General features: G+C 38.8%; 1 protein-coding gene across 2 annotated transcripts; it reads left to right on the top strand.

Annotated features, from left to right (window-relative positions):
* The first annotated feature begins 9,291 nt into the window (after positions 1-9,291).
* On the top strand, positions 9,292-13,349 carry hlx1 (H2.0-like homeo box 1 (Drosophila)). Of its 2 annotated transcripts, XM_038727198.1 has the most exons (4): positions 9,293-9,881; positions 10,447-10,626; positions 10,773-10,957; positions 12,437-13,349. In XM_038727198.1, the coding sequence occupies exons 1-4, from the start codon at positions 9,446-9,448 to the stop codon at positions 12,761-12,763; spliced, it is 1,128 nt and encodes a 375-aa protein (XP_038583126.1). In that variant the 5' UTR covers positions 9,293-9,445; the 3' UTR covers positions 12,764-13,349. The 2 variants fall into 2 exon arrangements, with proteins under 2 accessions (XP_038583127.1, XP_038583126.1); XM_038727199.1 differs by lacking the exon at positions 10,447-10,626 and having other exon boundaries at positions 9,292-9,881.
* Positions 13,350-14,182: the final 833 nt, after the last annotated feature.

The raw sequence follows: 14,182 nt of genomic DNA on the forward strand, positions 1-14,182 counted from the left end.
CTGTTTCTATGTGTGGTTGACCGATATGGGTTTTTTAATGGCCGATGCTGATATTTAGAGATCAGAACAACTAAGGCTGAAATAAAATGCCAATATCAGAAGAAAAGTAATGTATAATTCCGTTATTCTATGCCTAGTACAACCTAATATACTAGGTTATCTTAGCCAGCAATATGTTGTTTTAGATGGAATTTTTATTAATTAATGAAATAGAAACATATATTGAGTTATGGTGACTGGTGTTTAAGGGAAAGTGGGGTACAGTTTGTCAGAATTGACGTAATTCAACTGCAGCTTCTACAGTATACCAGTAATGCTTTTCAGATTAGAGTAGCTTTCATTTATTGTGGGAGAAACACGTTAACATTTAGAAGAGATGATGGTGACTGAGGAAATTTAGGGCTCCAGACTAATGTTTTCACCATCTTCCCAAAACTCACAAAGATAACATCATTTTTTATTTATCGCTCTCATGAGTGCATGCATCATCTATTCGCCTCTCAAAATGCTAGATATTGGTCTGTCACTTGTTTATACCTTCCCAACTGGTAATTTGCTGCTTTTCTGTGCATCAACAAAAAAGCAGCTGGTTATGAGTGAAAGTTTAATGAAAATAATCATTAGTTGTTTTTAGGCCCATTCTTGATTCGTGACACAGATTAGATGGTTCTCATACGGGACAAAAAAGAAATGAATATGGATAATAATTATATATGGTGATGTAATGAACACTATGAAGTGGTGTTTAAATAAATATGTGTTAAATATGCATAACCATTAACTTGAATTAACACAGTTTTTACCACACTAATAAGGTAAAGCTTGACAACGCCACATTGTGATGAAAATATGACAAAGTATGACTTTGAAGTTCAGCAGCAAAGAAAATACCAGCTCAGTGGAGTGAATAGCCAGTGAAAGAGTCCAGTGTCACCAGTCCCACCAGTCCCAACACCAGCAGCTGACACCTGCCTTCACTTCCTGAGTCAACCCAACATCCTCCCTAAAGACCTGGCCTTATGCTTTACTGGAGGTCAAAGGTTAAACCAGGAGTCCCCTGAGATCTACACACACGACCCCGTCCAGCTCTGGAAGAAGGATGAAGGAAATGTGTTAATTGACCAAAGACACACTGGTTTATGTCAATTGACCACATGAACACATTGATTAAGAACTGAATGTCACTGCAAATATAATCAGCAACAAATGATAAACTATCCGTAGTTTTTTTGATAGGTCTGTGCCTTCATTACAGACCACCTTATACAAGGTTCAAAGTATTGCAACAAAAAAAGGCTCACCTTAATCATCTGTAAGGTATGTATTTAATGCATTTGCTAGTGGGCTGCTGGCAGTATAGAAGAGAGCTATTGTGGGTACTTGTTGATTTTAAATTTTTTGTTACTTGGTTGCTTTGTGTTTCAGTCCAAAATCACACGCCATGCGCGCACACGATCTCCCACAGCAGGCCAGTTTAGAGTCTGTCAGTAATACACGACATGTCCGCTAGATGGCGACGTTTTGCTTGAAAATGAAACGCAGCTCTTCATTGTGTGTGGCTGATTTTAGTTATGAGCTGCTACCTGTCAATGTACTGAGGAAAAAAACATATTACCACAGTGACTCCGTTGTAAATAAATAAATACACCATATAGAAAGATTACACAGGCTACCGATTGGTTTCCTTTAGGGACAGTTTGAATTTGAAGCCAATTTAGTTAAAATTTTAAGCTTTTTATCAAAAAAAGCCATGCAGAAATGTGTTCATAGTGCAGCTAGAGTTGAAATCTCTCTATTTAAATACATAAAATAAGATAAGCCAAATTTACAAAAGACACTCCTGGGACAGAGTGGAAAAACATTTCCAGTAGCTGTTTTCTGGACAAAGATGTCCCAGTGCGATCTGTCCTCCCCTGAGACCAACTGATCTGCTAAAAACCCAGGAAATAATAAGCCAGTGAAATACTGGATAGATAGATAGATAGATAGATAGATAGATAGATAGATAGATAGATAGATAGAAATAGGCTAAATTTTTCTTTTAATAATCTTCACAGTCATTATGTTGTCTTGTAATATACGTTTGTTTATTTATTTATTTTTTATTTCCTCATGCAGCATGTTTGGGGATTAAACCTTTCTGCTTTGCACCTACAGACCTGCTGCTGTTTGGAGTTTCTCGGCTGATGAATCGCATTTTTCCACCGCTGCGTTAAACAGCAGCGGACTAATCTGGCCCGAGATGTGAACTATTAAAGCTGCAGGGTGAGCTGCTCTGCTCTGCATCAGCCTGCTGTGAACATACAGCCTGGCTGACCTGGGTGCATCTCCTGAAGCATGTCAAGTCATTTTGATTCTGCTCTCTTTGTTTGCAGCTTTTTGACACTTTCTGTTGCTTAAAGTCTTTAATTAACCATTTTCTCTTTTATATTATCTGCTTCATTTTCCCATTGTTAAACCTTCAAAGTCCTAAACCACGCATGCTCACTTCTAGGATCAGATTCTTCACTTAAAGATATTTATTACTGCACAGATATTTCAAACATATCTGACATGAATGATTGATGTTGATGTATTATTATTTTTTACAGTGGTTTATGCTCCTTATGGCAGCTCGCCACCCCGCTGGAGAAGCAGCAACAGGCCTAATGGTTTGTTATTATGACCTTTTGTGTTTCCATTAGTCTCTCCTCCTGCAGTATTTAGCTCACAGCGCTGCTTACAGTATATGTGATTTAACAGTGTGTACATTTGCACACTGGAGCTGTAGAGGGCCCTGAACCTGCCGCACAAGAGGCGACTTTAATCTGTTTTAATGTAAACACATGGTTTTGCTCAAAGGCACTGAGTCACCATCATATTTAAAAGCTTCCATTAAAGCAGCTCCTTTAGGTTGTTTACAGCAGAGGGCAAGCTGGGGTGAGTGTGATTAGTCTACCACTCCAATGTCCAGCTAATGACCACTTAATGTTTTAAACTCTGGCTGTGCAGAGCAAAGAGTAAAAAAAAAACCTGCTACCACAAAAGGAAACAGAGATGGGATCGAATTTATTGTCAACAGCCGTTCACTCATGTGATCAGACTCAATGTGGATTAATTTTCAGTATGTCTACCTGCAATATTGGAGATGAAGAAAAGGCCACTTCAGAGAAATAATTGAGAGTTTACACCTGTGTTCCTCTAAGTCGACTGAGTCAGTGCAACACTTACTGTATTTTAGAGCCCTGAGAAACCTTGTAAAAACTGTCCAATCAACAGGTATGAGGTACTTGTACTTTGCTGTATGGTTATTAGTTACTTGAAATGGATTAAGATATTCCATTAAAAACACTTAAAAGCCTATAAAATACAAGAAATTGTTGGAGATTTAGCCAGTTGTTGGTAGTTCCACCAAAGATACGTCTCACCTTTTAACTTTCTGAGACGGTTTTATGGGCAAAATGATACAATATTTCACATAAAAAGATGAAAGAGACTAAAACAAAATGAATAAAAACCCACGAAAAACTCACAACCCCTCAGATTTATTTTTGTGACCCTTAGGAGGGGCTTAACCCTTAGAAGGTACTGCACTAAACTGTATATGAGCTGGAAACAGCTCCACCTCTATCAGCTGGAACAGTGCTATAATCTGATCTATATTTATGTCAGTTTTTCTGCATGAGTACTTTTTCTTTTGCTACTTTAATTATATTTTGCTGATAATACTGCTGTATTTTTACTTAAGTAGAACTGTGATATTATCATCACAATTTCACATTCAGAAAACAGAAGCCGACATGTATATATTTAATATCTATGAGAATGATCCCTTTTCTGTCTGATATAAGCTAAAAAAAAAAAAAAAAAACAAGCTACTGATTATAAAATGACTCAAAAGCTCTCTCTCTTCTTTCTTCTCTCCCTTTGAACATGACCAAAGAGGAGGGAAGCCTAAATCATGCCTACATATGTGTTGCCTCAGCAGGGATGATATTACATGAGAAAAGTTGATCTACAGGAGAACCATCTGAAAGCAACACAGAATGCCTGAGAGCTGCACTGCATTGTATTCTGCTATATTAATATATTTTGAAATGTCACCTGTTACCAGATTTTTTTGTTTCCTTTTATATAAATAAAAACATTTCCACCATAAATTTGTGCAGAAACTTTCACCAGAATGCAGGAATTGAAGTGTTTAAAGATCAAAATTCTCTGGGGGAGGTTCCCCCAGACCACCCGCTCATATATCTCTGCATTGAGGACATATTTAAAACACTGTTTAAGGATCTTTTCATCTCGTTCTCATGAAACTAATATTGCATATCGTGATGTCTCGCGAGCTAAGTGTCTCTTCACACCCCTAATCTCAGCCCCTATGTCCCCACCACTTTTCAACACAAAGTGACGCCCTTGTCTAACATAGTCCATGTTAATGTTAGAATCTCTTATTTTATTTTTTATGTATTTAATTCAAAAAAAAATTTTTTATCTGTTGTCTCACCTCTTTGTCTGTAATATGTGGAATTTACCCTCAGGATTCAATATAATCTTAGCAAATATTTAATTATTCAACTTAAACATAAATATGATGCATTTTTATAGCTGAAACTAAGAGTATAGGCCTAATAAAGTAGTTCAAATCAGCTACCACTTGACCAACTACACCAGTAAAATTCTACTTATATATTAATGAGACAATAATATTGATTAATTACTGAAAAACACAATTAAATAAGACTCAGAGGGGCCATTTCCTGCATAATGAATACTTGTGCTTTTGATACTTAAAGTAAATTTTGCTGATAATGCTTCTGTACTTGGTGGTATTGCTACTTTTACTAAAGTAAAATATCTGAATACTTCCACCACTGTCCAGAATAATGTTTAATGTGAGCCAATGATGAAATAATGGAACAAAGTCATTTAAATTTTATTTCAGTTATACTCACTAAAGTACATAAAACTGAACAACATAGGACCACTCAGTCACTGTCAGGTTTGACATTTCACCTCCTGCATGCAAATGACTCATCTCCACCTCAGAGAGAGTATAGGGTTTGGAATGCATTGGATGTATTCAGGATCCCATAAACGGGGACAGTCTTGTTTTGAATTGACTATAGACATCCCTCAGTTCTTTTTTTTCTCTCCCTCTCTTCTCTGTGGAAATGATGGCAGGGTGCCATACAGAAGGCTGTGTACAATGGCCCAGGTCCCATTAAATCTGCGAAAGTTCCTTCCTGAGGCAAACATTGCCAGAAATAGTAATCTTGGCTTGGAGCTGGAGTCTTACAGAGGGGGGGCAATAATTCTCAGCGTAATAATGGAAATCATTTAATTCTGTCCTGCAGCCCCTGATCCAGCACGACTACAGTCCGAGCTGCTCATTCAGTTTTTCCTCCGCCTGATAAGGCTTCCTGAAAAACACACAGCAAGCAATCAGGCAACAACAATGGGCTCCGTCAGATGCTTTAAACCTCAGGTAGTCAACAGTGCACAGCAGCACGGCTTTGTTTTCATCCACAGTGAGCATGTGACTGATAAATGCTTTGCATTTTCAAGGTGCTTGTTTAAGCTGTGATAAGCTGTACTGCAGAGTCTGTAAAGTAGAGCTGCGGTCTCCTGACCAACTAATTAGTTACATGTTTGTGTTTTAGTCAGTTGGTCATTATGGTTTAATAGCTGTTAGTTATGAGGGGAAAATGTCTTTCACAAAAGAATGTTCAAAAATATGTTTTGGTCTTTAATAAACACAGGATACTGTATTATGAGATTGTAGCAGTGGTTGAAGAAGATCCTTTGTTTAAGTGAAAGTACATAACAACAGTGAATAAACACTCTATTACAGGTAAAAGTCCTGCATTCAAATGTACAGAAGTATTATCAGCAAAATATATTGATATATAAAAATAAAAATGTCCCCCTTCACTGATGTATTGTTACATAATGGCATTTTTATATTGTTAATACTGATTCATCAATGCATGCTGTACGCAGCATTTTACTGTTGTGGTTTGTTGAGTTGGAGCTACTTTTAACTACTTTATATACAGTTACTGTATGTAGTTTAGTAGAGGCCCCTCCAGTGGGCCACAACATATATCTGGGGGGTTGTGAGATGATTAAATGTGGTACAAAAAAAGAGAAAAACCGAAATTCTGCAACACAAGCTTGTATCAATTTCACACATTACTTTTCCAAAATTTTTACCCTTCTGTGAAATTTTAACTGTTGGCGCCCAAAACTGTTATTTAAATAAAAGCCTAAAAATCTGTAAAATCTTAATTTGAAAAGGAACCTGTAGCTATATCTGCCAAATATATATAGAGGAGTATAAATAATTCAAAATAATTCTCTCTGACATGTAGTGGAGTAGAAAGTATAAAGTAGCATCAAATGGAAATACTCAAGTAAAGTACAAGTATTTCAGCATTACTTGTAAGTACACATCTGAACCTTATCTGATACTATATAAAAGTCACTAAGATTATGAGATGATTAACAATTTATTTAGTGGACAGTAAAGCCTCATGTCTAAGGACAATATTGTGTTTCCACACTACTTCAGAAGAAAAAGAGTGGATATTTACTTTGAACTTTCTATTGTTGAAGACAGATTCAAGTCTCGAGGACTCACAGTACCTTAACCAGAGACAGGAGTAGCTGGCACTGGCAGTAATCCCACCTGCCATTATTTATACAGCTCCGCAGAGGACTGGCTCGGAAAAGGGAAATAAAGGTATATAATAGTAACCAGCAGGGCTCTTGCTGAAAAAGTAATATTTCAGTTTTTGCAGGTGATTTGTGGATCAAACGTGGACTTTTTAAAAAAAATCTTTTTAGAATATTACATTTTCAGACCTGAATGCATTGCTATGAAGCCAGGAGCAATCAGTAGTGTCAGGTTTATTCTTTCATGCTATATTTCATGCTTAAATGTCTCTCTCCTCTGAAGAGCAACCATACAGTGCTTGGTGCTTTAAAACACATACACATATAATATAAAAGCGAGGTAAAGGATAATTTCTATTGACGGGAAATGTAACAACAAGAAAACAGGAGCTGCATGACACTATGGTAATTCGACTTTTAGCTTCTGAAAACTGTTGTCGGTGGTACAATTTCTGATGGTGTCAGGAGCACATTTACCTTCTGCATCCTCCATACGTCTGCAGTCATCGCTGTGATTTTCCCCTGAGAAAAGGAGATTATCTGTCCAAGCTATAGAAACAGCTCCTTTTCTTATTGTGTGTAAATGCTATTAAACTTCAGCTGTTGTATGGGTAGAGAAACTGCACCTTTTACAGCAGGAAACCATACAATGTTTGCTTAAAGTCTGTGTCATGGCATGATGAGTGGTATGAGTTGCACTAAATCCTTACCTCATTATTTAAATCCTGTGTGTATGTGTGTGTGTGTGGACATTTAAAATCAGCAATAAAAGGAGTCTATGGCATCTTTTATCTCTGGACACTGAAGCAAATTAAAAGATGTTTTTGCAGAAAAAGGTTCACGGAGTTTAAGTAAATGACAATATGTATGCTCCTCTGGCTTTAAATTCTTAATAAATTTAATTAAAATGTTGTTCTCATTGCTCCATGTGCTGTGTGGCATGCATTTCTATCTTTCCACTGTAAAACCCCATTTCCACAATTTCCTGTCTTCCTTTGATTGGCTGACAAAGGACAATGCACATCCATTACATTTTCAAAACAGCAAGGAAAACATTTTATACATAAATTAAACAGCAAATGCTCTCCTGAACTATAAATTAAGATCATACTGTAGCTGAAAAGATACAAACTTGAAGCTAAATGTATCCCTCTCCCTGGCTGCAGCTTACCCGTCCTGTTATGCAGCAACAGGGCCTGTGCTTAAAGGCTGATCTGAGGCCTGTTTTTTAATGCTTCCCACTGAAAAAGCTCATCAGCACCTGAAATAACTCGAGGCGTGCTGCGGCTGCTACATCCTCTTCCCTGGATTGTTTTGACTGCATGATGGAGGGCAAACGTTAAATCGCATTTCTAATTTTAACCCGGAAAAGTGTCACTCGAAAACAGCATGATAGGAGGCAGTCAGGGTCATCAGCCCTTCCGCCCGCATGAATCAAGACTAAATGAATGCGGGCTTCAGAAGCCATTGTTTCAACACATGCAAGAGAAACATGCGATCCAAGACTTTTGGACGCAAACAGCAGTATCAAGGCACGGCAGTGGGAAAGGTGGAGAAAGCGAGAGAGAGTTCATTTTATTAGACAGTTAAACAATATAGAAAGTATATTTCAATTATTATTGCAAATATATATATATATATAAAGATTTCAGGTAAATTAAACCTCATGTTAACCTCATGCAGGAAATTTGCATGTGTACAATTTAATATCTTAATTATAAAATTTCATTGGCACAGGACCCAACGTGTGAATCTTGAGGGGCCCTGCGGATGAAGTATCGCCTCTGAAGTTAATAGTGTTTTCGTTTTAGAGGGGAATAGGTTTCCTCTGTTTATTATGAGCATGGGGACGGATTTGCGTCACCATGCAACTTGCAGGTCGAGATAAAGTTGCACAAATATTGAAAAAGGGAAGTTCTAACAGTCATTATAAAAGTCCCCCCCTCTGCTCCGGAAGAAATAAGGATTTCTGCTGTATCCTAAAATACTAAAGCAGGTTCTATTTTGGGGGCAAATCTAGCAGGAATATCCGCTCATTTAACACGAATCACAGCCCATCAAAAACAGGATGAGTTGAAACTAATAGAGGCTCTCCTGGGCGCGGGGTTATATGGTTTCACGCCGATTTTGTACAGTTAATTATGAACTAAATATGTGTTATTGCTATTTTATTATTCTATATCACCACGTGAGCTTTTCCATTAGATTTTATTTTGCATTTTTTGCAGGTTTTATTAAAAACCAGACAGATCAAAGACTTTCTTGCAAATATTTGTAAGCCCACTGCGTGAACACTTCTGGAGTGAGACATTTATTTCCAAAATGAAAAATCTAATTTACCATTTGAGTTCAGAGTTCATATGTGTGTGTGTGTGTGTGTGTGCGTGCGCGCGCGGTGATGGGTGGAGGTTCTCTTTAGGTGATCAATCCATCATCTCAGGATCAAAATTGCACCGAAATGTCCCGGTCGTGTGTGTGTGTGTGTGTGTGTGTGTGTGTGTGTGTGTGTGTGTTACACATAATCCTCATTTGCAAGGGCGTGATGTGAGTAAATGTAAGACACCCATTGGCTCAGAAAGCAACCAATCAGTGTCAGCGGAGGAACTTCAGAGTGGAACTGCAGGGTTTGGATTTCAGAGTTGGGAGAGCGATTCTGGCACTGACACAAAGAGGACGGTCATCTATCCCCCTAAAACGCTGCCCCAGCTTTTTTTTTTTTTTTTTTTTTACATGTCTATCCGTTTATACTTTCTTCTGATAAACAGTAAGACGCATTAGAGGCTGCGGGATGTATACTGCCGGGCTCAACCCGTTTTACGCGTCAAACTTTAGCCTCTGGTCTGCGTACTGCGCAGGGGGCTTCGCTGTGGATACGATGAAGAAACCCTCGTTTTGCATCGCAGACATTTTGCAGGCTGGAGATGCAGAGAACATCCCGGGATCGTCGGCCCTCATGGTGCACATGGGACACCACCACCGTGCGCACTCCGGCAGCTCGCCGCTGCGCCCTTCTCCTGTTGCGCCGGAGCCGTCTGTGTACGGTACGAGGGTGAGTCCGGCGTCTCCTTACCACAGGCACGGACTACAGCTAACATCAGTCTCCAGAACGGCATTTAACTCGCAGCAAGCTCCCCCGCCTTCAAGCAAAGACCTCAAATTCGGAATTGATCGGATATTGTCGACAGACTTTGATCCAAAAGGCAAAGAAAAGTCGTCATTAAGAGGTAAGAAGATTACCTCTTTTTTTTACACGCTAAATTTCCAAAGAGATGTGTGGTGTATATAGAGAAGCTTCCTGTCATGACAGCAAATAACACTATCAATATGGGGTGTGTTTTATGATCTTGTTTTTCTTTTTAATAAAATAATTAGTGCCACATGCAAATCCAAACTTAGAAACTTAGAAGCAACAAACAAGAAGCAACTATCAGCTTCTCACATGTGTATAGTCAGTCACCTAACACTGACAGACTTGTTCACAGAGCAGTACGAGCACAAATAGCCTCATAATGTGCACTTTAAGGAGCCCTGTGGGGAAATCCTCTCCTCTTTTGCCCCCCTAAACAGAGAGGTCAGAGGTCAGGTTCAGCTACAAACAGCAGCAATGCAGCTGGAAGTTTCCTTAAACACACTTTTAGCAGTCACACTTGAACCCAGGCTAGGACTTTGCAGGATGGTCTTTGTAAAAACTAGACCATCTTGTCCCCCCTCCCTCCTCCCCAGGTTGCCTGTGTGTCACTGCGATAACTCTTTCCTGACTGAAGCCCATCATCTCTCGCTCTGTAACAGATCTCACGTCCATCGTTAGCTCGAACCGTCAGTCAGGGATCCACATCCCCGTTCAGCCTCCGGCCAGCCAGTACTTCTCCTCCATAGACCACGGGATGAGCGACGCGTCCTCCATGATGAGTTCACTAGGCAGCAGCAGCAGGCAATCAGGCCAGCATCAGTTTCAGGACACCTTCCCAGGTAGTCACCACATGTAGGACTGTGACAGACAGGAAACTGGCCTTGTCCAGCTCTCTGTTTAGAGGTGTGAGACACCTGCAGTGAATGTTCCTCCGGTTTCTCTTCTCTTTTTTGTTTTAACCTCATGTCCTCCTCGTGTCTTTCAGGTCCATATGCTGTCCTCACAAAAGACACGATGCCACAGACGTACAAGAGGAAGAGGTCGTGGTCGAGGGCAGTGTTTTCCAACCTGCAGAGAAAGGGACTCGAGAAGAGATTTGAAGTACAGAAATATGTCACCAAGCCGGACAGAAAGCAGCTGGCTGCGATGCTCGGGCTGACAGACGCTCAGGTAAGATGCAGCTCCAGAGGAATTAAACACCTGCGCACATTTTTACATGTGGATTACATTTTGCGTGAAAGATTCAAGGTTTTATACAGTCTATTATTTTTTGACACATCTGCAACTGAGAAATAGCTGAGGAGGTAATTCTTTGAGGCAGGCCTCAATGAACTGAGATAATAATAATAATAATAATAATAATAATAATAATAATAATAATAATAATAATGATGATGATAATAATAATAATGATAATGATAATAATAATAATAATAATGTTTACTGTAATATGGGTGTGCAGTTGTTGATATATGTTGCCAAGGCAACTACTTGTGCCAATACAAATAAACAATTAAACACAGCCCTAGCAAGGATGTTGCAAATACTGAGGTCATCATGAACCTCCTTACCCGCCCTTAAAGAATAGACCAGACATCAAAAAGAAGGTTTCAAATTTTTTCTTCTTGTTTGTATTTTGTAATGATTAATAATTCAGTTTTTACAGCCTACATATTTTCTGTTTATTCTTACTTTGTCAGGTCTAAAGTTTGCCCTTTTCACCCAGCGTCTGAAAAAAAATATTTGGAACAGCATATAAAATACCTACCTAAAGCTGGTTGCAGGTTGCTAAAAGACCTCAGTAGCTCCAGTAGGAGACAAACCAATGCCTTGAGATTAAATGAAAATGCTTCCATGTTTGAGGGACACTTGCACTCACATTCTTTATGTTTATGATGTCAAACATAAGAAACTCCTGCATGCTCATTCATTGCACAGATTCAACTTAGTTGGGAACTTTTAATTTCAAAATTAATTAATAGTAATAATTGACAAAAGATCCAGACCTTTAATTGAAAATTGGTAAATCATGACTGTATGGTGCAACCTAATTGGCTGCGAGATGTCCCAGTGAATGCCAAATCTCATCATATCTTGAGCAACACCACACTGTACATTGCATCATTTAACCTACAAATGTCAGAGCTACTTCATCTGAATGAAAACTGAGGCAGGTTATCTTATTTATCACTATTTCCAACTAATAGCCTATTACATTAAAATATTTGTACTCCAGGTACTAACAGTTTCCTGTAGTGTACTAGTGTAGTACTTTTTGCACTATATTTACACTTTTGATGCTGCTGTCTTGACCAGGCCTCACACCTCAGTGAGACTTACCTGGTTAGATAAAATATTCCTGGGCACTTAGCTTTTGGTAGCCTCATGCCTATAATGCCTGTTTTTACTCATTACAAGTTTACTCATTACATTTCTCATTACAGTAAGAAAAAAAAGCAGCTTTGGATGCATCATATACAAAATATTTAACAGTGAGACTTAGATCTAACTGATCGACATTTCAACTGGAAATATAATGAGCATATAGGACATTAAATACAGTGACTCTGCAAAAAGGCCGCAGTTGTGTTTTGCTGCTTTACGCAGAGGGAAAGATTAAGCCAACAGTGTTTGCATGTGTGTTTCCAGGTGAAGGTGTGGTTCCAAAACAGGCGCATGAAGTGGAGACACTCCAAAGAGGCCCAGGCCCAGAAGGACAAGGAGAAGGAGCAGCCGGACAAGAGTGCGACTGAGTCCGGCGGCAGGGAGCCCAAAGAGACGGTGGAGTCTGAGTGCGAGAGCGAGGGCAGGAGCGAGTGTGAGTCCGACGAGGCTCAGGAGGAAAACTCTGACGGACATTTGGACGTTTCTGAGCTCAACAAAACCAGCGTGATCATAAGCGGGAGCGGGCCGGCGAGCAGCGCGGAGGCAGCTCCCACAGACACAGGCACGCCGGCCTCACAGATACTAATATGAAGGCAGCGTGTTGATTGAGTTTATGAACTATAAGAACGAGTTATTATTATTATTATTGTTTTGACAGAAGAACGACAGTGATGTTAAAACGCATCTGGAGTGGCAGTAACAATTCAGTAACACAGAAAGGTATGGCAAGCCTAAAGTCAGGTTTAATTCCTGGGAACAAGTGGAGCCACCAGACAGTATTATTTGTTCAATGTGACACATTCGTTTAGCCCAGACACGAGGAACACACGTACCAGTGAATGTGTGACTTTTGTTAGATTTTGACCGCATTTTTCCAGCCTCTCATTATAAAACCAGGCCATTTCAATTTAAAAATATGACTTCCGGCCACCTCCAGTGTCTCCTTACTGTCTCTTTCCTCTCCAGAGCTTTTGTGTGCATCACGTTTCCCTCATCTGAAGGAAATATGCCGTTGTGAATGTTATTTTTAGGTTATGAACCACTCGTTTCACTTATAAATGAAATCTCAGAGTATCACGGCAGTATTTTTTTTGGTCCAGATATATAGTTGTGCTATTTTGTTATTAATAATTTGCACTGAAAATATTGTAAATAAAATGTTTCTTACTTTGAAAAATTGGATTACAATTTATTATTATTATTATTATTATTATTAATAATAATAATATTATTGAATTGTGGGAATTTGCAGGTTGCTCACTCATCAGGAGTCAGTCATTTGGCGAGGATGCTACAATATAACTTAGTTTAGTTTAGCTGTTAATTTATTTTATTTTATTTATGTATCTGATTGTATGGTTTTTATTTTATTTGGTTTTGCATTTAAAAGCAAACTAGAAAATAAGTAGGTGAAAATAAAAGCCTCTGCAACAATAAAAATAAACAGGATTTCAAGGAGAAGTTGCACAAACGTAAACATACAACAAAATAAATAAATAAGCTTACACATCTAGTGGAAACGGGAAACTGAGAGTGGCTGCTGTCCAAAACGGGTGTTTTAGTCCACAAAGCCAAAAGATACACGTCATTTGCATACATGCATATAAGCTGATAATTATTTGCATACAGGACCTTGGTGTGCAGCGTACTGGGTTCAGCTTAAGATTGTTGTTTTGATAATTCCTCCTCAAAAATATTATTATTGTAAAATTGATTAATTAGTCTGATTCAAAATAATGTAAATCTTGTTTTTTTACTTTGGTCAACGGACAAACAGTCTAAATCGTTAAGTGGACTAAATCAAAGCTCCATGATAAATGTAGCCTATACATCTTAATGTAACTCGGTGAACTTAATTTCTCCTGAAGACCCTGCGGCTGTGGCAGCGAAGAAAGCGAGAGAGAGAGTGAGAGAGACGAGGGAGAAGAGAGAGCTAAGAGGGTAATTTATAGTTTGTATACGTTTATTGGCTCCAGATAGCAGCGACGACCCGGATGAATATATTTTATG

Source organism: Micropterus salmoides, unplaced genomic scaffold (assembly GCF_014851395.1).
Source record: "Micropterus salmoides isolate LMB-PRFRI ecotype aquatic unplaced genomic scaffold, ASM1485139v1 Ms_hic_scaffold_18, whole genome shotgun sequence".
Classification (NCBI taxonomy): Eukaryota; Metazoa; Chordata; class Actinopteri; order Centrarchiformes; family Centrarchidae; genus Micropterus; species Micropterus salmoides.

Excerpts from the sequence above, each read along its gene's own strand:
- hlx1 (XM_038727198.1), top strand. The coding sequence starts at position 9,446 with ATGTATACTGCCGGGCTCAACCCGTTTTACGCGTCAAACTTTAGCCTC. Across the intron at positions 9,882-10,446 it reads AGAAAAGTCGTCATTAAGAG|ATCTCACGTCCATCGTTAGC; the intron begins GTAAGAAGATTA and ends GCTCTGTAACAG. Across the intron at positions 10,627-10,772 it reads GTTTCAGGACACCTTCCCAG|GTCCATATGCTGTCCTCACA; the intron begins GTAGTCACCACA and ends CGTGTCTTTCAG.